Genomic DNA, 24,518 nt, shown 5'->3' with positions numbered 1-24,518 from the left:
TTGGCACCGGTGGGAGTTTCCCCTCAACTGCAAATAACACCTTCAGAGAAGAGACTTGTTGGGAGTGTGGCAGGGGGAAATAAGAACTAAACTTCTCTTTACCACCCGCCACACTTTTGAGGCTGCTCTGGCCTGACTGCTGTTTACAAAAAAAGGCACACATGACTGTGATGTAAACAAAATCTGCTTCTTTTCCCTTATGGGGTATCCAAGAGCCCGTATAGAGTCCTTAAGTGGGTTCCCTATTGGTAGGAGAAAATAACAGAGGCCAATCAGAGAATATTGAGAAGCAAAGCAGCTAGTAAGCTTGATCTTTATTAAAGCTGTTGCAACAGGGTCCCCACTCACCACATGCAGGAGGGAGGAGGAACCCAGAACGATGGTGCGCACGCCTTTATATAGACTTTTGAAATTGCTCACCTTGTAGCTCACGACCACCACCAAAAACATCATACATAAATCATAGGAGGAGGCAGTCTACAACAGAAATCCTGTCTGCCAGGATAGCTGACAATGGCCAGTGATTGCTTGCTTACTTGGGCAGCCTGGCCATTATTTTGTGATGGCAAATACTTTAATTCTGGAATCCAGGTCACAGGCTCACCCTATTCAGACACAAAGATGCCCTTTAAGACAGGTAAGCAAAAGACGATGGAGAGGCTTTCCCATTTCCTTCCTCCTCACAGAGAAACAATAGAGGTCAATTTGGGAGAGTCAAAATGGCTTCAGGATTGTTCTCCTGTACTATTTCAGACACGTGGTTTACATACTTATGTAGGTGTTTGCCTTGTAAATTTATGAATATTTAATTTATATATCTGAGACCTTAAATTCTTATAACAACGGCATCCATGCAATTAATGTGGTGTGTAGTTTAGTCCTCAGATACCACAGCAACACTTACCGTATTTTTCGTCCCATAGGACGCTCCGTCCCATAGGACGCACCTAGTTTTTTGGGGGGGAAATAAAGGAAAAAAAATTTTTTTTTATTTCCCCCCCAAAAGCAGGTCGGGGAAACCGAACCAGGTCGAGGAACAGTGGGATGGCGGCGCTGCGCCTCCCTGCTGTCCCCCGAGCTTGTGGGGCTGACCAATGTCTGCCCGGCGTGACCTCCCGCAGGGCTGCCTAGGCTGCGGATGTTTTCCCGAAGCGCCAGGCGCTCTGCTTTCAGGGCGCCCGACGCTCCGGGAAGCAGGCTGCTATCTGCAGCCTAGACAGCCCTGCGGGAACTCCCGCAGGGCTGCCTAGGCTGCGGATGTCTTCCTGAAGCCTGGAGAGCGAGAGGGGTCGGTGCGCACCGACCCCTCTCGCTCTCCAAGCTTCAGCGAAAGCCTGCATTCGCCCCATAGGACGCACCCAGATTTCCCCTTCATTTTTGGAGGGGAAAGAGTGCGTCCTATAGGGCGAAAAATACAGTATTTTTAAATGTCCTAAAGTCTGGATTCAACATCTAGCTGTGGGAAAGGGGTTAAAATCTAGTGGATGAAGCAAAGGTGAATTCTGCAATGGAGGGCTTCTTGAATGGGGAAGTTTAACTAGAGTTGGTCTGGAAAGCAAACCACCTAGTTTCTTTTATTTTCTCAGCCGCAGGAAGTTTCCTTCCCTTTCCTGTGCTTCTGTAGAAGAAGCCAACTTCTGTGCATTACATTTATCACTATTTTTGCATTTAGTTGTTCTATACACACACTGTTAAGTTGTGGGTGGACATATCAGACGACACAGCGCTTCTTCAAACAGCTCTTGTTTATTCACAGGCCAGAACAGAACTGAACTGAAGGGTTCAGTCAGCCTGCTTATATAGAGCTCCACTACAACGCAACAGTAACCACTTTCTGTAACTATCCAATCACTGAACGTCACTTTCGATCCCTTATTTGCATAACTATCTACAGCATCCCCCTGGTGGCCCAGGGTGAGAACTTCAGTACATAACACACAAAAAAACCTCTCGAAGTGTAAAATGAGTGTGGCGTGTAAGCAGCCAATGTCAGAAACCCACCGCTAGTTGAGAAGTTTATTTGGGCACCCTGCTTGCTTGCTTTTTCTTTGCCCAGATGATGAGTTGGTGGAGCTCAGCGATACAGGGACCGTGATGAAGTGGCACATTGGCCAAAAGAACAGCACCCTCTTGGTGGAGGACAGAGATTTGGTAAGAACCGTGGCTTGCAATCCACTGCTGATCACAGAAGCTTAGGAAAAACTTGAAGATCCTTTGGAGCCAAACTATGGGTTGTATCCAACGTAGCACTAAGTTAAAGTCATTTAGCGGAATCCTTTTTTTCTGCCGGCGGAATGTTTTGTGTCAGTGGAAGCAGGTTGCTGGTGATTTTCTTGCACAATAGATTGTGCAATCTGTTGCGTTGGATTTCTCCTTGCTCAACTCATCCACTCGCACAAAAGACCTTGTACTAGCAGGCAGAGAAGGTTGGATATGTCAGGACACAAAGGTTCTTAAGAGCAGAAGCAGTAAGGCAAGGCCTACAAGGCCTACTCATCTTGGATGATGATTCATTCTCCCTATAAAGCCAGCCTGTCTAGGGGGCTCAGTCAGAGAGCTGTATGGACTGTGTATGTAGTAGTCTGTGGAATAGTGCTGTTGCTGTTGCTATGTAAAGCTAAGGCGGACAGAGTGGCTCCAGGACTCTAGTAAATCACTAAGACTGTGCCTCTGTGAAGAGTCAGATAGCTGCTATGAGCACTCTGTGTATGCTCTTTAACTACGCTGTTTCTGAACAAGTTTATTTTCTTCAAGTAAAAGTTTTATTCTGTTTATAAAGAAGACTCTGCGTTGATTAATTTACCGCTGCGTGACAGGATACAACCCAGGATCTCTAAAAATTGGTATGCAGAGCATGACGAGCCAGATTTCTGGAGCACTGGAGTATGAAATGAGCGGGATGCTCCTTACCCGTCCTCGGACGGCGAGGAGGAAGGGCTCTTCAAAGCTGAGCTGCAGGCCTTCAAGTGGGAGTCAAGAATGAATACAGCTCACTGGGAAGAACTCACTGAAAGGCAGAGATAAGGAGGGATGAGGCCAAAGCCACAACTGAAGGGGTTTGGCTATGGGAGCTGTGAGGGTGAAGCCTCACTTGCTGAAAGCCAGCAAACCGTCAAGTGCCCCAGGAGCATAGCTGTCAACTTTTCCCTTTTCTTCCGAGGAATCCTATTCGGGATAAGGGAATTTCCCTTTGAAAAAGGGAAACGTTGACAGCTATGCACAAGAGGGGCAAGAGGGAAGCTACAAAACCCATAGACTTCCAAATCTAATGCAATGGCCAAAGTGCCATATCAATATTTTGCCCCTCTTCGGTGCTTGAGGAACCAGTTGCCCAGTAGAGATACCCTCATTCCAGTTCCACCTTCACTGCATCATCACCAAGTGTTGCTGTTTACAAGAGAAAACTGCAGACAACTCTAGCTGAGATATGCCCAGAATCTTCCTTCTAGGGTAGGTGACCCCAGAAGATCAATTTGGGTGCCCCTGCCCTGATACAGAGCTCTACAGATGACTGAGAGCAGCTATCAGTTCTTCCTTCAGGTGGGAAAGGTCTGCAGCTCAGTGCTTTGAAGCCAGAAAGTCGCAGGCTCCATCCCAGCCATCTTTAGGTAGGATTTAGAAGAGACCCCTGCCTGAAACCCTGGAACGCTGCCATCAGTCAGCATAGAACTTCTGGCCCTCCAGACGTGGTTGGATTCCATCTCCCACCAGTCCTAGACAGCATGGCCAATCTTCAAGGTTGTTGGGAGTTGGGCCCCAGCAACATCCGAAGGGCTTCTACACCACTCTTGGTGTTAGACCAGAGTTTCCCAAACAGCTGTTGTTGGACTACAACTCCCATCATCCTCAGCTAGCAGGACCAGTGGTCAGGGGTGATGGGAATTGTAGTCCAAAAACAGCTGGAGATCCAGTATCAAGAGATGCAGACAATACCGAGCTAGATGGACCAATGTGGTGACTAAGTTTAAGGCAGCTTCCTGTGTTGCCACAGCAGACCAGACTCCTGGTCTTTAGCCTACTTGTTCTCAGCTCAGGTTGCTCACCGGTTCTTGGGCTCTGAGCACCTGACAGACTTCAAGATGAAAAAGAAAATAAGCTTAGCCTCAATAATAGGTGCAGTTGCCCCATCTTACATTAACAACCCCATTCTTCTTTCATCCCCTCTTTCCTTCCTCTTCCACAGCATTTCTTGAAAGCCTCCCACTTCCAAGTGTCACCGGATTTGCAGTTCCTGCTTTTGGCTTGCGATGTGCAGCAGGTAAGAGCCCAAAGTGCTTGCAGGCTGGTTAATTCCTCCACCCAATGCATTAAAAAGAAAAGAAAAGGCAAAACCTTTAAATATCTGAGGTGCTGGAATCGATCCACCCGCCACCTGCCCCAGAAAGGGTCAAGATTTATCACTAGCAGAATCTTGAACAGGCCAGTTGGTGCTGAAATTGGCCGCCTTTCCCTGTTCCCATCTTGGATAATTATAAACCATACAAATGTGCAAAAGTGCAGAGTCACCGTTCTCCATGCCAGCCGTGGAAAATCAATCTTGCTTCTCTTATCTATTCCAGCTAATACACCAAAATTTACTAATGGCACTGTAGTCTATCTCATAGGTGGGGAACCTCTGGTCTGCGGGCCTGATTTGGCCCACCAGGTCTCCCCATTTGGAGTGCGAGACTGTTGTGGCCAAGCCACACAGACCTGCCCCACACCTGACATCATATAGGATTCCCGGTGTGGGGCCGGTAATGATGCAGCTAGGCTATAGGGCTGTTTGAGCAGCCATCAGTTTGTTGGTGGCAAGAATGAACTTCTGGAAAGGCACCAGTAAGAGAAGCTGAGCCAAGAACCACATCTCTGGGAGCTGTGAGAAAGGGAGGGTGAAGCCAGACTTGCTAGAAGCCTATGAACTACTAAGTGTAGCAGGACTGGCAGCTACAACACCCAGGAGCTTCCAAATTTAATGCAGCAGCAGAAGTGCCAGATCAATATTTTGCAAAAGCACCTTGCAGGTAGCAAAAATTGGGGTTTGCATAGACCATAGCTCAACTCCTTTCCTCATCCCATCCCATGCCATGGCAATTTGATTATAAGTGAAAATCATGCCCCTCCTCGGATTTCCAGTCCACAAGTGTCATCTAAGTGCATCTGTGATAACACGTCTAAGGTAAAGGACTCCTGGATGGTTAACTCCAGTCAAAGGTGACTATGGGGTTGAGGTGCTCATCTCGCTTTCAGGCCGAGGGAGTCGGCGTTTGTCCACAGACAGCTTTCCGAGTCATGTGGCCAGCATGACTAAACCGCTTCTGTTGCAATGGAAACCAGAGCACATGGAAAAGCCGTTTATCTTCCCACTGCAGTGGTACCTATTTATCTACTTGCACTGGTGTGCTTTCAAACTGCTAGGTTGGCAGAAGCTGGGACAGAGCAACGGGAGCTCACCCTGTCATGGGGATTCGAACCACCGTCCTTCCAATTGGCAAGCCCAAGAGGCTCAGTGGTTTAGACCACAGCGCCACCCACATCTCTTCTGATGTCGGACCTAAAAGGCATCAAGGTCTTCAACGGGATTGAGAAGTGGAGCCAAGGTCACGTCTGCACCATACATTTTAAAGCACACAACTTGCCTCAAAGAATCCAGGGAGCTGTAGTTCTTTAAGGGTGCTGGGAGGAATTGTAACTCTGCAATTGGGTAAGCGGAGGTTCCCAGAATTCTTTGGGGGAAGCCATCAGTTCTAAATGTGCTTTAGGTGTATGTTGTGGATGTGACCCAAGTATATAAGCCTTTCCAGCTTGGTTAAAAGGTAAAGGGACCCCTGACCATTAGGTCCAGTCGTGACCAACTCTGGGGTTGCGGCGCTCATCTCGCTTTATTGGCCGAGGGAGCCGGCGTACAGCTTCCGGGTCATGTGGCCAGCATGACTAAGCCACTTCTGGCGAACCAGAGCAGCGCACAGAAATGCTGTTTACCTTCCCGCTGGAGCGGTACCTATTTATCTACTTGCACTTTGACTGCTAGGTTGGCAGGAGCAGGGACCAAGCAACGGGAGCTCACCCTGCCGTGGGGATTCGAACTGCCGACCTTCTGATTAGCAAGTCCTAGGCTCTGTGGTTTAACCCACAGCGCCACCCGTGTCCCATCCAGCTTGGTTAGGTGAAGGCAAAAAAAAAAAAAAAAAAGGCAGGGCATGGTAGAGTAAATGTAAATGATCCCTTTCGCTCCAAAGGGTCTTAGAGCCAACATGGTGTGGTTGACTGGGGAGTGCTGGATTTGCTTGGACCATTCAAGCTCCAAAGGAATCCAGCTTTGGGCAAAACTTGTCCATCACTTCTTCCTCTCTGATCGCCAGGCAAGCCAACTACCTTGGGTATCATTAGTCGAAGCAGCTGCAGAAAAATGGAGAATTGATGTCCCAGGAAGCGTCTCCTGTTCCACACTAACACCAATTTTCTTATTTCCTGCTGGTCTGTAGGTTTTCCGCTACTCTTTCACAGCTCGCTACTTGATCTATAACTTGGGTACCAGGTAAGAACTGGACCTGCACCATAGGACGAAGTTATTTAAATAGAACAACGAGGTCTTTATTTGCTGTATTGTTATTTGCATCTATTCCATCATGCATGCCCCACTTGTTCTATATCTTAAAGGGGTGCACAACCTCTGGGACCTAGGTCACATGTGTTTTGAGTACCAAATATTATTACCCTACTGCTGTGGATTGGCAGAGCAGCTTGTAACATAAACACACATATTCTTCATTCTGACACCCTTTACATTTTATTTTATTTTTTTAAAAAACGGTGTTTGTAATACTTTGTGGTCTTAGTAATTATGTAATTAGTTATGCTTGTTAAAAGAACATTTAAATAAAGAGATCTTTTTTATTTTAATTTTAAAAAACACCCTTCCTGCTTTCCTGCAGGCTGACAGCCAGTTTGCCATTACGAAACCTCTCAATAGGCATTACAGTCTATGCGTAGGAATTAATGTGAAATCCATTAACAGATTACAGTGCTCAGCGATCGCATATTTAGGATTTTTCGCTCAATGAACACACAGCTGAGTTCCCAGCATGTACTGTGTGTGGAAACCGCATGAGGGGTTTGCCACATCTTATAATCCTACAATCAGGTTTCACATTACTGGTAATTCTTACCCAGAAGTTTTCGTTGTGCTGGAAGAAGAAGAGGAAGAAGAGTTTGGACTTGATATCCCGCCTTTCACTCCCCTTAAGGAGTCTCAAAGCGGCTCACATTCTCCTTTCCCTTCCTCCCCCACAACAAACACTCTGTGAGGTGAGTGGGGCCGAGAGACTTCAGAGAAGTGTGACTAGCCCAAGGTCAGCCAGCAGCTGCATGTGGAGGAGCGGGGAAGCGAACCTTATTCACCAGATTACGAGTCCACCGCTCTTAACCACTACAAGACACTGGCTCTCTTACTGGAGACTCACTGAGTCTTATAACTTGTAAAATATATCCCTAAATTTACACAGACATCTTCAGCCTTTCCACATTGGGTTAGTCCTCCAGATCTTTAATTAAACAAGGCTGCGTCACTGATTGTTCAGCACCAAATATTTCTGCTCTGGTTTGTTGTTCCCAACCCCATGGTTTCAGCGCTGTACCATAAACGTAACGGTTGTTTCACTTTCACTTTACTTCGTATTTATGTACTTAAGCCTAGATTATTTTAAAAATATTGAGTATATTCAAGGACGAGGGAAGCTGCGGGGTCCCCAAATGACCCTGACTGTTGGCTGTGCTGGGTGGGGCAGTTTCCTTGTCCCTACTTTATTAAAAGCACACACCATAAATCAAAAATTTGAAGCTGTTTGTTGCAACTACAAAGTATCTATATGTTCGGTTATTTTTGCAAAATTCCCTTTTAGTTGTGGAGAGGGACTGATAGATTAATCCCTTCTTTAGTCTCTCTTACTCCACCCCCAAATTACACAGTCTTGCTAACAGTGGACCAGGCATTAGCATAAGAGTCCCTACTGCCCTCTTTCCGCCTGCCGCACTTCCCAAATAATTCTCCTGCAGGAAAGTGGTCTCATGTTTCCTTTTCCAGGGAAACCAGCAACCTCGATGTGCCCAAGGCAGATACTGTTCGTCTGCAATATGCGGCCTGGGGAGCCCAGGATAACCAGCTGGTAAGTACCTATTCAATTTATTTAAGGTAAAGGTAAAGGTACCCCTGCCCGTACGGGCCAGTCTTGCCAGTCAGCAGGGTTGGCTTAACACATTTTGAAGTAAAGGAGAGAATACGCCTTGCTGTCTGAATTGGGAAGCCCCCAATTCTATACAATTCAGTATAGAATCTAAAATTACCGAATTGCATCCCTGGTAGCGATCATAGAACCAGATGTTTCCGACGAGCTGATCCAGTCATCTTACTGATTTATTCCCTTCCCAGGTGTTTATCCTGGATAACAACATTTATTATCAGCCTGGAGTCTCCAGCCGGGCCAAACGCATCACCACATCTGGACGCCAAGCAGTTGTCTTCAATGGGATTGCTGACTGGCTATATGAAGGTGAGTAGGTCAAGGCCCTATGAACACAGTCAGGAGTTCTGGGGCAGCAGTCTTCTAGGGGGTGGCATCGTCCCATCCGCTTTGCAGTGCCGAAATAACACAGTGGAATGCTTTCACACACCTGTGATTTTAAAAGTCTTGCCTTTACTTCTGAGGGCTTTTTTTTTTTTTAACAATCGAGCAGTGTACAAATTTTATGAAATAAACAAAAAATAGTTCCTCTCAATTCTCCTCTGAGTTCATACAGTGGTGATTAATGGCCATTTAGGAGCACTTTCTCCTGTCTTTTAAGAACTCAGCAAAACATTGATAAAGACTTAGTTCAGTTTAATTTAAGTTACCGTATTTTTCGCCCTATAAGACACACTTTTTCCTCTCCAAAAATGAAGGGGAAATGTGTGTGCGTCTTATGGGGCGAATGCAGACTCCCTTGGCTTCAGCAATAGCAACACGAAGCCTCCGAAGCCTGCACTCCAGAGGCTTCGCGTTGCTTCCGCTGAAGCCAGGAGAGTCTGCTCTTTGAGGCTGGCGGTGGGGGAAAGCAGCGCCTCCTCCATCGCCAGCCCCAGAGGATGGGGGGAATTCCCCCACCTCGTAGAAAAGCCCGTAGGAGGATGTGAGGGCGATCTGGCTGCGACATCTGTCACCCCATTGATCGCCAGGGTTGATTCGGCTGATCTGGCTGGCTAGGCGGGTGTCCCCTTCCTCCCTCACCGCTCCATGTGCGTCCCTCCCGAAGCTGCACGCTCGGTGGAAGAGGACGACCATCCCAGATAGGAGGAGTGTACCGTTCTTCGGTCAAGGGTATACGATAGCTGCGCTCCACTGCTAGAACCTACAAACAAGCTCAAGAAAAGCCTGTAGGAGCCGCGCAGCCTTTAAAGAGCGCCCCGCTCTTGGGGGCTTTCCCCCAGGGATGGAGAAGGGACTGACTGGCCGTTTCAGGCCCTTCTCCCTCCTGGTCGAAAAGCCCGCAGGAGTCGCGTGCGGCTCCTGTGGGCTTTTGCAGGAGGTGGGGGAATTCCGCCACCTCCCGCAAAAGCAGGAAGAAGGTCTTGGAGTAGCGCACAGGCTGCGTGCAGCCTGTCCGCTGCTCCCAGAGCTGCGGGGGGGGGATCATATTTCCCCCCTTGATTTCCCCCCCTGAAAACTAGGTGCGTCCTATGGGCCGGTGCGTCCTATAGGGCGAAAAATACGGTAAATGAAGCACTCCGAAGTGCAGTGAAGTCCATTGGCCAGTTGTGTCTTCCATGGCCTGCAGGGGGAGCTATTTCCTTATTTAACCTTTCCAGAAATAAACATGCTGCTTTCAGGGATGGCATTGATAGAACCGTTCAGAGTGACCTGCCTGTCGAGGCCTGAAAATTATGGGTGAATGAGAGGGGAGGGGTCTGAACAAGTAATCTAGGTGAAAGTAACAGAGATGCGGATGTTTTCGGAGACAAAGAGTGCCCCTTTGTGCATTCTGCGTGCATTCTACATTTCTCATTGTAGCCTTATTAGACCTTACCGACTGGTGGGGTCTGCGTTGCTCCTGGGAGGGAGGAAGGAAGTCAAATGACACCGAGGTTGATTCAGAGAAAGAGTTTATTCTGCTCTCCGGATAGCAGAAGGCGTGGTCAGTCCACAGCAAGTCCAAAGAAATGAGAGATTTCATGCAGTATATATATCCTCCAGGCACCCTTTCCCCCCTTCCCCAGGAATCCATCCACGTCAGCTTATACACGCAGGTTGCCATCACATATGTTCCTGCTCTGGTACTCTTAACCATAAAAGGGTTTTCCTCTTCCTGTACTCTTGACCATAAAAGGTTGTTCCTGTTCCTATCGCTTATCTTGGGGCAGGAGGTCACCAACTCCAGGCGCCGTTCCCGGGTCTCTTGTCAGACTTGACAAGGTCTGTGCGTCGTTGTGGTCAGGATGTAAGATAAGACCCAGACGCGTCATCCCTGCTCTACTGGAACTGGCAAGGCCACTCATTGCCGTCACGGACTGATAAAGGAGAGAGCTTTGAGCACTTGTTTATACAGCTGAGTTTTGGCTCAAGAGCTCAAGTTAGAGCATTTTAGAAATGCTCCCTTGGAGGAGGAAAAATGGGGATTTTGGGTCAGTTTCAAACTGACTGCACAGAAACCCATTCCTTCATCATGAGGAAAGGCAGGTGGGCTCCAGCAGACGTAGTTTACTGCTTGATAATCATATCTGATATCCCCCCCTTGCTTCCAAGAGGAGATCCTGCAGACTGCCAGTGCTCACTGGTGTTCACCTGATAGCATGTGGCTAGCCTATCTTTCCATCAACAACTCCCTGGTGCCAAAGATGGAACTGCCCCAGTTTCTTGGAGGAAAATACCCTACCAGCCAACACTATCCCTATCCTAAGGTGAGTCCCACTTCTATCCATAGCTGTCAACTTACAGATTTGTAAATAAGGGGCCAGCAGCCTAGAAAATAAGGGATCAGCAGCCAAAATAAGGGATTTTCCAGGCACAGGTATGTTCAACTTCTGAGCTCCTCCGAGCCAAAGGCAGAAAGCCCAGCCAGCAGGCAAACAAAGCCTCAAGCGGTGGTACCCACAGCGCAGCAACCCGGCAAAGGGGATGCAGCAAGGGAAACCACCGTCACCTCTCCGCTGGGAAGCGCTGAGCAAAGGCGAGTCCCCAGGCAACGCGGCCGATTTGATCGGCATAAGGCATTCAAGCTCCACCCCCCCACTTGTTCTTAGACTCCTTATTGGGTGGGCAACACAGCCAAGCAACACAGTTGGAGCCTCCCTCCTCCCTGGCCGGCAGGGAGGGAGGGAGAAGAGCTACTTCCTTTGAAACCCGGGAAATTTAAGGGACATCATCAATAAGGGACAGCAGCGGGACACAGCACTGGAATAAGGGACTTTCCCGCCAAATAAGGGACGGTTGACAACTAAGCTTCTATCCTCCCATACAAGGGGTGGACTAGAGGGAGGCCAACAGTCACAAGGGTGTTTAGGTGACCTTAGAGCAGGCATGGCCACACTTAGCCCTCCAGCTGTTTTGGGACTACAACTCCCATCATCCCTAGCTGACAGGACCAGTGTTCACGGATGATGGGAATTGTAGACCCAAAACAGCTGGAGGACCAAGTTTGGCCATGCCTGCCTTAGAGGAACCAACCAACCTGCATGTTTTTTGCTGATCTAATTTTGCACATTTATCCTCTCAAATTGGGTGCGAGGGGAGCCTTTGGGCCTCCAGATTTTGTTGAACTACAACTCCCATCTGCCCCAGAAAACATGGCCAATGGCCGAGGATGATGAGGGTTGTAGTTCAGTAACATCAGGAGGGACAACGGTTCCCCACACCTGTCTTACACAGCTGTCCAACATCTCTCTGATGAAAATAGAGACGTCCTAAGGAAAAGCGAGACATTCCAGGATCAAATCAGAAACCAAAATGGCTTCTGTAAATTCTGGAAAATAGGGACATTTGGAGGGTCTGGTCTTAAGGGTTTGTAGAGCCAGGTGTAGACTCTTGGCACCTCAAAGCAAGCAATGAGGAACCTGTAGTCCTAAATATGTTGCTAAACTACAACCAATCTGCGCCAATCTGGGCCCATAACCTATTGGCAAAACCTATTGGTGTTTTGCAGCTTTCTGACTAGTTGCAGGACCTTAGCCAGACCTAGCAGAGTAAACACAGAATCCATGGAAGCAATTGGCGACTTGGCTGCAGACAGGATAGACGAAGCAGGAACCAGGAATTTGTAGTTAGGTGTTTATTATATACAGTGGACTATTTACAGAACAGAACACGGATCTTTAGCTAGCTCTTTCTGACACGACTCACAACTCCTACACTGACACACAGAACTCTGAATACTGAACTCTGAACACATTCCAGTTAGTAGGCCATTAATTATCACTCCCTTGAGAGAGCTTGACCAATCAGGGAGCTGTCTCCATGCCTCTGTTATCATCAGGCAGACTTACTCCTTCAGATTGCCTCCTGGCTGTCTGCCAAACCTTAAGTGACTCTGTGTGAGTAGCTGCATGTACACAGTTTCCCAACATCCCATTATCCCTAGCCATCCTAGCTAGTGCTCATGGGATCTGTAGTCCAACAACATCTGGAGGGTCACAGGTTCCCCATTCCTATGGAATAGGGTTTGCTTGTACCACAGGCCTGTCTATTAGTGCATGAATGCTTATGACTGATGACAGCTTCTGCTGTTGCATGTTGACCTCCCATCCTGACTTGTTCACATATTTTGTTCCCTGCCCTTGACTTCCTCCTGTCTCTCCCCTTTCTCTTCTCTTCTCAGGCCGGACAGCCCATCCCTTCTGTCCAACTCTTTGTGGTGAACCTATCTGGGGCGCTTCACCTGCTGGAGCTCCTACCTCCGGAATCCTTCCAGGGCAGGTGAAGGGGAAGGGAGGGTCGGGGTTGCCTGGTGGAATTTTGTTTCCCCTTATCCAAGCAGCTGCAAGTTCAGGAAGCGTCTCCTTTGAGCCGTGTGGCCACACTTCCGATCCAAATTCGTTCCCCTTATACCCCGGTGCTATTTTTCCTTAAAAAAAATCTTTAGGATTACTCTCATATTGACTCAAGAAAATCACCATTTTATAGTTCAAATCAGGAAAAATAAATACAGTAAATGGACAAAAGTACAAAGAGTCACAAAATGATTAGGGGTATGTGTACCCCTGAGTACCACCGCTTATGTCTGTAAAAATTTGCTGCTGCTATTGTTGCTGCTGCTGTTTTATATATATATATATATATATATATATATATATATATATATATATATATATATATATATAATTTTTTATTAGTTTTTTTAACATATCATTTTCAACAGTAATTAAACATACTTTTACATCTTATTCAAATTTTTGACTTCCATCAATCCTGTATGAAAACTTTCCAATCTAATCTCTCAGTATGCATTTCTTATCTTCCCTATGACATTTCAAACTCATAACCAATATCTCTGTCTTTTTCTACTTTGTAACACTTTGGATATTTCTCCTTACAAAACTTCTTGTAGTCCTACTAGCGTAATTTGTTGATTACAGTTGCTCTTCAAATAATTCATATACTTCTTCCAATCTTCTGTAAATGTCTGGTCCCGCAGGTTTCGAATACTTCCTGTCATTTGGTCCAATTCTGCATAGCCCATTAATTTCGTCTGCCATTCTTCTTTCGTCGGAATTTCTTCTTGTTTAATTGCTGCTGCTGCTGCTGCTGTTGTTATTACTGGTGTCATCATCAACATCCTCTGTTGACCTCCCACCTGGACTACTCTAATATGATGTACAGTGGTGCCTCGCAAGACGAAATTAATTTGTTCCGCGAGTTTTGTCGTCTTGCGATTTTTTTCGTCTTGCGAAGCACGGTGTCGGGAAAGTTTTGGAAAAGCTTCAAAAATCACCAAAATCTTTAAAAACCTCAAAAAAGGCTACCACACCGCATTCTATTAGTTGCTCCTCGAAGTCAAGTCGCAACTGTATTAACGGTGTTAAGAAAAAGGAAACAAACTTGCAAGACGTTTCCGTCTTGCGAAGCAAGCCCATAGGGAAAATCGTCTTGCAAAGCAGCTCAAAAAACAAAAAACCCTTTCGTCTAGCGAGTTTTTTGTCTTGCGAGGCATTCGTCTTGCGAGGTACCACTGTATAAGGGGCTGTGCTTGAAGGGTGATGTAAAAATTGGGGTTTTGCTTTTGCTGCCCAACTCCCCAATGGGACTCTGAGTCCCCTAAGTCCATGAATGGTCAGAGGAAAATGAATGGAGGCAGGATCCAGTGGAAAACAAGGCAGATATTTATTATTTCTGTTGCAACAGAGTTCCCTGCCCCCCTTCCAAGGAGGGAGAGGCCCTGAACAAAAGTGTGCAGGAACCTTTAAAGACTTTGACATTGCCCTTAGCAAAAGACCACCCCCCCCCCAATCATACATACATACATCACAGGAGGCAATCTATACCAGAAATCCTGTCTGCCAGGATACCTGACAATAGTCACTGATTGCATTACCTGAGCAGCCTGGCCATTCTTTTGTGATGGTTAGTGCTTTAGTCCCTGAATCCAGTTCACAGGCTCACCCTATTCATAAACAATTATGCCCTTAAGATCGGATTTGTAAGTGAAAAGACAATGGGAAGGCTTTCCTCATTTGCCTCCCTTACTGTAGAGGAATATCTGAGGGCATTGGGAGAGTCAGAATGGCTTCAGGATTGCTCTCCCATGCTATTTCAGACACATGGTTTATATATTTAGATATGTGTGCATTTATGAATATTTATTCTATATTGGGGGACGTGGGTGGCGCTGTGGGTTAAACCAGTGTTTCCCAACCTTGTGCCTCCAGCTGTTTTTGAACTACAACTCCCATCATCCCTGACTAACAAGACCAGTGGCAAGGGATGATGGAAATTGTAGTCCAAAAACAGCTGGAGGCACAAGGTTGGGAAACACTGGGTTAAACCACAGAGCCTAGGACTTGCCGATCAGAAGGTTGGCGGTTTGAATCCCCGCGACAGGGTGAGCTCCCATTGCTCGATCCCAGCTCCTGCCAACCTCACAGTTCGAAAGCGCATCAAAGTGCAAGTAGATAAACAAGTACTGCTCCGGCGGGAAGGTAAACGGCATTTCCGTGCGCTGCTCTGGTTCGCCAGAAGCAGCTTAGTCATGCTGGCGACATGACCCGGAAGCTGTACGCCGGCTCCCTCGGCCAGTAAAGCGAGATGAGCACCGCAACCCCAGAGTTGATCATGACTGGACCTAATGGTCAGGGGTCCCTTTACCTTTTTATTCTATATTGGAGAACTTAGAATTCTTATAACAAGGGCAACAGGTTTCCCACTCCTGCTTTAATGTATAGCGTCCAACAGGGGGTGCCAGCTTGAGTAAAATATTGTGGGGGCCCAGGTAAGCCCCACCCTGCATCATCTATCACATGATGTGGTGCACACACACCATTTAAATGGAAATGCCCATCAACTTTGTGGGGGCCTAGTCCCCTCAAATATTTTATTGTGGCGGCCAAAGTCCCTACTGCCCCTAGGAACCATCTCCTATGGCGTCCACCACAGCTAGTCCACATGCAACCTGTAATTATTTACCTAACATTTGCAGACTGAAAAAACGACGCTAGCGAATGCCGGTCATATTTCCTTTACTGATCTCAGAATAACGTGCAAAGTGCAGCCATTGCTGTTTTCGCTCTCAAACCAAATTCTTTGATATCTCTCTGTGCCGGTCAGTTCAGAAGCTTGCTCCTTTTTTTTTGTACTTCCTGTCCGGCACAGGGCAAGAATACAAAGAAAGGGGCCTGGATATGCTGGTCGGCTAATGGATTGGTGAACTTTTTGCCAAATGACCCCTGAGGGAGCCAAGACTGTTTAGTTTCCGCCATCCCAAGCATGCTGGTTTCACTACTGCTCTCTTTCCAGGGAATATTACATCACCATGGTAAAATGGGTGGGACACTCCCGCTTGGCTGTGCGATGGTTAAATAGGCCGCAGAACATGTCCGTGCTGAGTCTGTGTGAAGCTGCCACAGGGACCTGCACCGAGGTGAGCTCCATTACTAACTACAAGTCATACCTCAGGTTAAATTTGCTTCAAGTTGAGCGCGTTCGAGTTGCGCTCCACGGCAACCCGGAAGTAACGGAGCGTGTTACTTCCGGGTTTCGCTGCTTGCGCATGCGCAGACGCTCAAAATGACGTCATGCGCAGAAGCGGCAAAAAGCGATGCGCGCGTGCGTAGACGTGCCATCGCTAGATACATTTACCTCTAGATGCGAACAGGGCTCCGGAACGGATCCCGTTTGCATCTAGAGGTACCACTGTATTATAATACACCCGTATTATTTCGTTAGGACATTCCTTTATCCCACCTTTCCTCCAAGGTGCTCAAAGCGGCGCGCACCTGATTCTCCCCCACCTCACAACAACCCTGTGAGGTAGGTTAGGCTAAGACAGGTACCCCCAAACTTGGCCCTCCAGATGTTTTGGGACTACAACTCCCATCATCCCTAGCTAACAGCACCAGTGGTCAGGGATGATGGGAATTGTAGTCCCAAAACATCTGGAGGGCTGAGTTTGGGGGTGCCTGAGCTAAGAGATGGTGACTGGCCCCAGTGAGCTTGATAGCGGGATTGGGGGCTTGACACCTGGTCTTCCAGATCGTGCAATTTAACAACTATACCAAAATTGTCCCTCATGTACTTCTGTGTGTGAGAGAACTGGGTTTCTATGTATGGAGTTCGTACTATAGCTACCTTTTAAAGCCATTCTTTAGAAAGCCTTTCAAAATACACCTTTTAAATGCATCCTTTCATGAAATGGAGGATGTTGTTGCTGTTGTTTAGTCGTTTAGTTGTGTCCGACTCTTCGTGACCCCATGGACTAGAGCACGCCAGGCACTTCTGTCTTCCACTGCCTCCCGCAGTTTAGTCAAACTCATGCTGGTAGTTTCGAGAACACTATCCAACCATCTCGTCCTCTGTCGTCCCCTTCTCCTTGTGCCCTAGAGGGTTCTAATTTAGTACCTCAGGGAGTTAATAAAGAATGCAGTCATACCTCGGGTTACAGGCGCTTCAGGTTGCGCGTTTTCGGGATACGGACGTACCGAAACCCTGAAGTACCGGAATGAGTTACTTCCGGGTTTTGACACTGACGCATGAGCAGCAATGCTAAATCGCGCTTTGCGCATGCACAGAAGGGCTGAATCGCAACCCGCGCATGTGCAGACGCGGCGCTGCAGGTTGCAAACGTGCCTCCCGCACAGATCGCATTCGCAACCTGAGCGTCCACTGTACAGGAGTGGGGTTGTGGTTGTGGAGTCTAGTATGAGGTACCAGGGTGAAGTTTTGTCCTATTTTCTCCCGAACGCTTTGCTAACCACGTTTTGCATCCTCTTAGAGATACAAAGTGACATCAGATTTCTGGGTGGACATGCAGGTAAGAGGCTTGAGATCATTCTATTCCTTTATTATTCCCTGTGCCAGGCCAGCTACATTCCCACATCTCATCAGGAAATTGCTGTTTATATATATATATATATATTTCTTCAAAATGTCCATGTCGATCATCATCACAAACAATAAATGACCATTCATTTAGCAAGGGATGTCAGGTAACCTAAAAGACCCAAGTTGTAAATGTTTGCTATCCAGAATAAGCTAGTTCTGCTCCAGGCTGATGGCAGAAAAGCAATAGCAGCTAAAAGGGACGTGGGTGGCGCTGTGGGTTAAACCACAGAGCCTAGGACTTGCCGATCAGAAGGTTGGCGGTTCGAATCCCCGCGACGGGGTGAGCTCCCATTGCTCAGTCCCTGCTCCTGCCAACCTAGCAGTACAAAAGCACATCAAAGTGCAAGTAGATAAATAGGTACCGCTCCGGCAGGAAGGTAAATGGCACTTCCGTACGCTGCTCTGGTTCACCAGAAGCGGCTTAGTCATGCTGGCCACATGACCCGGAAGCTGTACACCGCTGTACACCGGCTCCCTCGGCCAATATATTTTTTTAAAAAAACAAAACAAAAAGCAATAGCAGCTTGGAGAGGCCTTTGTTTGTGGAAGCAAACCTAGTCCCAGCTTCTGATATTCTGGCCAATAAGTGCACAGCCACAGGGATGGTGGACAAGAACTTAAGAATGCCTTCTCCAAATTATTCATCCATTTCATAACATGAAATAATATTACTATTTGTGTTTAGTTTTTCTGCTGGTTGTTTTGACTTTTGATAGTTCCTTCGGTGTGTCCTCCAGGGGTGGGAAACCTGTGCGGTCTTCCAGATGTTGTTGGGTTTTGATGGTCGGGGTGATGGGAGACAATATCTGGAAGGCCACAGGTCAGCCATCTTTGCCTCGGTCTGCATCCACTGCAGGTACCAGGAAATCAGGACTTACTGAATATTCACAGCCTGGCCCATGACCCAAAAACTATGAAACATTTTTTGCTTGGGGGTTGAGGAGTTGAGGAGAAACATAAGGCAACCCGAGTGGAGAGGGAGAAAGGGTTGGCTTCACATGCAGAAGCGCCATGGTTTAATCTTCGGCATATCTATGGTACGCCGGATAGAGACTCCTCCTGGAAGTCCTGGAGATCTGCTACCAGTCAGTGTAGATAGTACTGAACCTAGTGGACATCAGGTGGGGCTGTGGTCTAAACCACCAAGCCTCTTGGGCTTGCCAGTCAGAAGTTCGGCGGTTCGAATCCCTGCTACAGGATGAGCTCCCATTGCTCTGTCCCAGCTTCTGCCAACCTAGCAGTTCGAAAGCACACCAGTGCAAGTAGATAAATAGGTACCACTGCAGTGGAAAGATAAACGGCGTTTCCATGCGCTCTGGTTTCCGTTGCGCCAGAAGCGGTTTAGTCATGCTGGCCACATGACTCGGAAATCTGTCTGTGGACAAACGCCGACTCCCTTGGCCTGAAAGCGAGATGAGCACCGCAACCCCATAGTCGCCTTTGACTGGACTTTATCATCCAGGGGTCCTTTACCTTTACGTTTAGATGGATTAATGGTCAGGCAGCATCCTATGCAATGCAAACCCAGGGTGTTCGGAACCATGTAAAATAAATTAATCAATGTCCAGCCTGGCAGCACACCTGAGCCAAGTTTGGCAGGTGGGTCTAACTGCTGTATCTTCATTTCCCACATGCCTCCAAACGAGCCTCACTCTGTCCCCCTGTGGGAAATGAACGTGGCGGCAGCTAGACTGGGTCACCCAGTGCTGCTCAGAGCATGGCTGCCTGCCACTACGTATAGTTACAGGAGGTCCTGGGTCAAAGGGGAAATACTTGAAGGGAGAACTTCATGTAGAAGGGAACTGGAGGAGCAAGCCAAAGTGGGCTTGGAGGCCGAGGTGTAAGCAGGGCTCCCAGTTTAGTAAACTTAAGTTGTTTCTGTGTGAGTTTACCTGATGTGCCTAGAGTCTGTTTTTAAGAAGGGCAGCCTCCTGGACAACAGCAAAGCCACCATCTGGGTTAGGGAGGCACACGGGCAGAGAAGGGGGACGGCCCACACCCATCAGAGGTCTAATAATAATAATAATAATAATAATAATAATAATAATGGGCATCAGGCAAAAACATTCCTCTTTAACAAGGCCTTTGGCTGATTGACATCCAAATGCCCCCTTTCCCCTATAATTTTTATTGAAGCTTTTTTTTGTGATACAAAACAAACAAATAAGCAAGGAAAGGTACATATAGCGTCTCCGGTTTCAATTCATAGCCTTTTAAAATGTAATGGGCAGGGGGCATTATTGGGTTGCTTTTGTTTTGTATTTTCTGTTTTTATATTGTGATTTTTATGTTGTAACCGCCCTCAGGTCTGCGGGTATAGGGCAGTATACAAATACAGTGGTACCTCGGGTTACATACGCTTCAGGTTACAGACTCCACTCACCCAGAAATAGTACCTCAGGTTAAGAACTTTGCTTCAGGGTGAGAACAGAAATCATGCTCCGGTGGTGTGGTGCCAGTGGGAGGCCCCATTAGCTAAAGTGGTGCTTCAGGTAGGGAAAGGAGAATGTTAGCCGCTTTGAGACTCTTTCGGGTAGTGATAAAGCGGGATATCAAATCCAAACTCTTCTTCTTCAGGTTAAGAACAGTTTCAGGTTAAGAACGGACCTCCGGAATGAATTAAGTACTTAACCTGAGGTACCACTGTAACAACAACAACAACAACAACAACAACAACAACAACAACAACAACAATAATTGTTCACCCCCATCATTCTGCCCGGACACTGAGGTCCAGCGCCGAGGGCCTTCTGGCAGTTCCCTCATTGCGAGAAGCAAAGCTACAGGGAACCAGGCAGAGGGCCTTCTCGGTAGTGGCACCCGCCCTGTGGAACGCCCTTCCAGCAGATGTCAAAGCGATAAATAACTACCTGACATTCAGAAGACACCTTAAGGCAGCCCTGTTCAGGGAAGTTTGTAACGTGTGGTATTTTACTGTATTTTTGGTTTTTATGGAAGCCGCCCAGAGTGGCTGGGGAGGCCCAGCCAGATGGGCGGGGTATAAATAAATTATTATTATTATTATTATTATTATTATTATTATTATTATTATTATTAATAATAATAATAATAATAATATCAAACACTCACCTGCGTATCCAGCAATGCATTCACACCTTCCTTCCTATATATCCCAGCAAGGAATGCCTATCTTTTCTGAAGACGCCGAGACCCTTTTTCTGCCGGTGCCTGTGAAGCAAGGGCCTCGTGGAGAATTCCACCATGTCACCATGCTTTCCACGCAGGTAAATTTAGCTACCCGACATCCACCTGCTGCATGTGACTGCCAACTTTAAAACCCCCCATTTTCAGACGAGGAACGGCTTCCTACAGAAGTTGCTGTTTGCTTCTCCATATGCCTGCAGGCCTCCCATCTTATGCCATGTCCCATGAGACATTTGAAAGCAGGGTTGGGCAACTTGTACCTCTAGGACGCTGTGCAGATTTTGGCTGAATTTCATAAGGCATCTTTCAGGGGTACCTAATTTGGTGACTTCCAGGTGTTGATGGACTACATCTCCCAGAATCCCTGGCCATAGGCCATGCCAGCTGGGGCTGCTGGGAATTGAGAGCCCAACGAAAACATCTCTGGTGGGCACCATGTTGGCTGGTGCCTGGTATTAAAGGCCCAGCAGCCCTGTCAAGAAAACCAAAAGCAAAACTTAGAAACTCTCTGTGGTTCACGGCATGGTAGTAACGGTGAAATATACTCGGAGTTGAGAGTGGATTTCATGCTCTTTATTCAGCTCATAGTGGTGAGGAGGAATGGAAGTTCCCCCAGAATGTCTGCTTTATATACATTATTTACACAATGGGCCCCACATGATTGGCTAATTCCGGAATTCTCCTGTAGGCCAATCAGGTTGCGGATTCACTTCCACCTGGAGCTGGATTGGGTGGCTCCTGTGGACCAATCAGACTGCTGCATTCTGGATCCTATTGTTTTAGGACCAATCAGATTGCTGCATTTTGGATCCTATTCAACTCAGTACATAACAAACGGGAAAAGGAGGAACCACAGACTGGGCACTGGGGGAAGAAGGAAGACCAAAGGGAACGGTTAATAAGGAAACTGGAATGGTGTGTGAGAGACAATATGCACAGGAAACTGGCGAAAAAGAGTGTGTCCCTTACTGTGACCCTCAGCTCAATCTGAAGGAAAATATTCAATATACAGTGGTACCTCGGGTTACATACGCTTCAGGTTACATACACTTCAGGTTACAGACTCCGCTAACCCAGAAATAGTACCTCGGGTTAAGAACTTTGCTTCAGGGTGAGAACAGAAATCGTGCTCCGGCGGCGCGGCGGCAGCAGGAGGCCCCATTAGCTAAAGTGGTGCTTCAGGTTAAGAACAGTTTCAGGTTAAGAACGGACCTCTGGAACGAATTAAGTACTTAACCCGAGGTACCACTGTACCATGAAACCCCAGCTTCAAGAACAATAATCATTTTCCATCTAGGATTCCTACACCCCCCCCCCTTTAACTAGACATGGAATAGCAACCCAATATGCAGAAGTTCAGCCGGTGAATGTCTTGAGTTTGCTTGAGTTTTGCATGTCCGTCTGCAGGAACAGAGGGGAACAGTGGCGGGAAGATAGCAACAACACCTGGATTGTGATGACACATGTGAGTCTTCTCTTCCCCCTTCTTTTTTCTCCTGCCAGCCCAGTCGCAAAGAGAGCAGCGTGCGCCTCCTGACCTCTGGGACCTGGGACGTCACCAGCATCCTGGCCTATGACGAGAACAGCAAACGGCTGTGAGTACCCGGAGGCCATGGTCCTATCCGTGCCCCAGAGCAGCTCCTCCAGATGGAAGTAGGTGGGGAAAACTATGTCTCTGCTGACACTCTCCTTTTCCTTAGATATTTCCTGAGTTCTGAAGACAGGCTCAGCTCCAAACATTTATACAGGTGAGTATTCCGGCTCGTGCCCTACTAATAATGCTTGGGATTTATACAGTGCCCAAATAGGACCTTCTGTTCAGGGTTCCAGCTAACCAGCCATGCCATCTTCCAGGAAACTCTATTCCACCATTGTTCCAGCTTTCTGTGTCTCCCCACCGCCGTCAGTCAGTATTTTGTGCCCATTAAGTATCCTCAATGCTCACTAAACTGTTTTTTCTTGTAACCCCTCCTCCAAATATTTAGGGTCTGTTTTACCACTGAGTTTCTTTTTTATATATAATAATTTTGATTAAGTTTTCCATTTAACAATCATATCACATTAATTATTCCAAATTATATCAATACAAATCATAAAGTCCAAATATTTTGCCAAATTATAAATTTTTGTTGGGGGTTCCCATGCTTTGAGTTCAGTAGGGTCCAGTCATCTCATATTTCTGCTGCTTTTAGTGTTCACCAGTCCCATCTTCCAATCTTCTTGTTGTTATCCTTTTTCTTCTTAATAGCCTCTGAGTTGTTTCCACAGGCCAGTTAAAGTAAGCAATATTATACTTCTGTGTGAACTTTGTAAGGCTCTCCCTTTTTTTAAAAAAAGCTGGTAAGTCTTTTGTTTGCAATAAATATTGACACGCTGATCCAAAAGTCCTCCTCGGGTGGCAGACGCCATTTTTTCAGTTCCGATGAAATAAAATCTAGGCATTTGCTCATTAATTTTCCCAGACAAGTTGCACCATAAATTAGCCTTTCCAGGGAAGATGTGCAGAGTCAAACTTAGAGTACAAACATGATAACAGAGTAAAGGCTCACCTCTCCCTATGGCTATTAATCTCGCAACATAGTCTGTCTCATAATGGCGTTTTACCACTGAGTTTCATCATACTTCTTTCTGCAAAGAAGGATGTGACAGATTCCAGTGTCTTGGCCTCAGTAATGGACTGGATGAGAGCCAACAAAATGAAACTATATCCAAATAAGAATAAGGCACTGTGAGTGGGTGGTTCCCTAGACCAGATGGGCGGGCGGTCTCCTGCTCTTGATGCGGTTACGCTTCCACCGAAGGAGCAGGTTCGTAGCTTGGGGGTCCTCCTGGATCCTTTGCTGTCACTCAAGGCTCAGGTGGCCTCAGTGGCCCGGAGTGCCTTCCATCAGCTTCGGCTGGGGGCCCAGCTGCACCCTTATCTGGACAGGGATAACCTAACTACTGTTGTCTATGCTCTCGTAACCTCAAGGTTAGATTACTGCAATGCATTATATACATAGGGTTGTCTCTGAAGACGGTTCGGAAACTTCAGCTAGTGCAGAATTCAGCAGCCAGCTTGCTCACTGGATCAAGACAGTTTGAGCATATTACACCGTTCCTGGTCCGAATGCACTGGCTACCAGTTACCGTATTTTCCCCTCTATACCACAAGACGCACCTAGTTTTGGGAGGAGGAAAACAAGAAAAAAAATATTCTGAATCTCAGAAGCCAGAACAGCAAGAGGGATCGCTGCGCAGTGAAAGCAGAAATCCCTCTTGCTGTTCTGGCTTCTGGGATAGCTGCGCAGCCTGCATTCGCTCCATAAGACGCACACACATTTCCCCTTACTTTTTAGGAGGGGAAAAGTGAGTCTTATAGAGCAAAATATACGGTAGTTTCCGGGCCCAATTCAAAGTGCTGGTTTGGACCTATTAAGCCTTAAAAGGCTCAGGACAGCAATACTTCAAGGACCACCTCTTTCCATATGAACCTACCCAGACCCTGAGATCATCTTCTGAGGCCCTCCTTCCTGTGCCTCTTCCTCAAGAGGTCCAGAGGGTGGCAACACGAGAATAGGGGCTTCTCTGCAGTGGCTCCCCTTTAGGCGTTTCTTTTTAACCAGGCCTTGGGTTGATCTGATTTACATCCTATGCCCTTTTAAAATGTTTTTTTTGGGGGGGGGCTATTGGGTTGTTCGGGACGCGGGTGGCGCTGTGGGTTTCCGTGCGCTGCTCTGGTTCGCCAGAAGCGGCTTAGTCATGCTGGCCACATGACCCGGAAGCTGTACGCCGGCTCCCTCGGCCAATAAAGCGAGATGAGCGCCGCAAGCCCAG

General features: G+C 47.2%; 1 protein-coding gene across 2 annotated transcripts in view; it reads left to right on the top strand.

Annotated features, from left to right (window-relative positions):
* Positions 1 to 24,518, top strand: part of LOC114586514 (inactive dipeptidyl peptidase 10-like) — a 54,813-nt gene that overhangs the window by 10,864 nt on the left and 19,431 nt on the right. For both annotated transcript variants that reach the window (XM_028710107.2, XM_077923903.1), the window contains exons 4-15: positions 2,057 to 2,151; positions 4,184 to 4,258; positions 6,465 to 6,517; positions 8,063 to 8,144; positions 8,408 to 8,528; positions 10,755 to 10,909; positions 12,823 to 12,920; positions 15,954 to 16,077; positions 17,428 to 17,466; positions 20,675 to 20,782; positions 22,206 to 22,297; positions 22,403 to 22,450. In XM_028710107.2, the coding sequence (XP_028565940.2) occupies positions 2,057 to 2,151; positions 4,184 to 4,258; positions 6,465 to 6,517; positions 8,063 to 8,144; positions 8,408 to 8,528; positions 10,755 to 10,909; positions 12,823 to 12,920; positions 15,954 to 16,077; positions 17,428 to 17,466; positions 20,675 to 20,782; positions 22,206 to 22,297; positions 22,403 to 22,450 (1,090 nt within the window). The remainder of the gene's footprint in view (positions 1 to 2,056; positions 2,152 to 4,183; positions 4,259 to 6,464; positions 6,518 to 8,062; positions 8,145 to 8,407; positions 8,529 to 10,754; positions 10,910 to 12,822; positions 12,921 to 15,953; positions 16,078 to 17,427; positions 17,467 to 20,674; positions 20,783 to 22,205; positions 22,298 to 22,402; positions 22,451 to 24,518) is intronic.

Source organism: Podarcis muralis, chromosome 2 (assembly GCF_964188315.1).
Source record: "Podarcis muralis chromosome 2, rPodMur119.hap1.1, whole genome shotgun sequence".
Lineage (NCBI taxonomy): Eukaryota > Metazoa > Chordata > Lepidosauria > Squamata > Lacertidae > Podarcis > Podarcis muralis.
The sequence above is the reverse complement of the archived record's forward strand: the minus strand, read 5'-3'. Positions and strand labels throughout refer to the sequence as shown.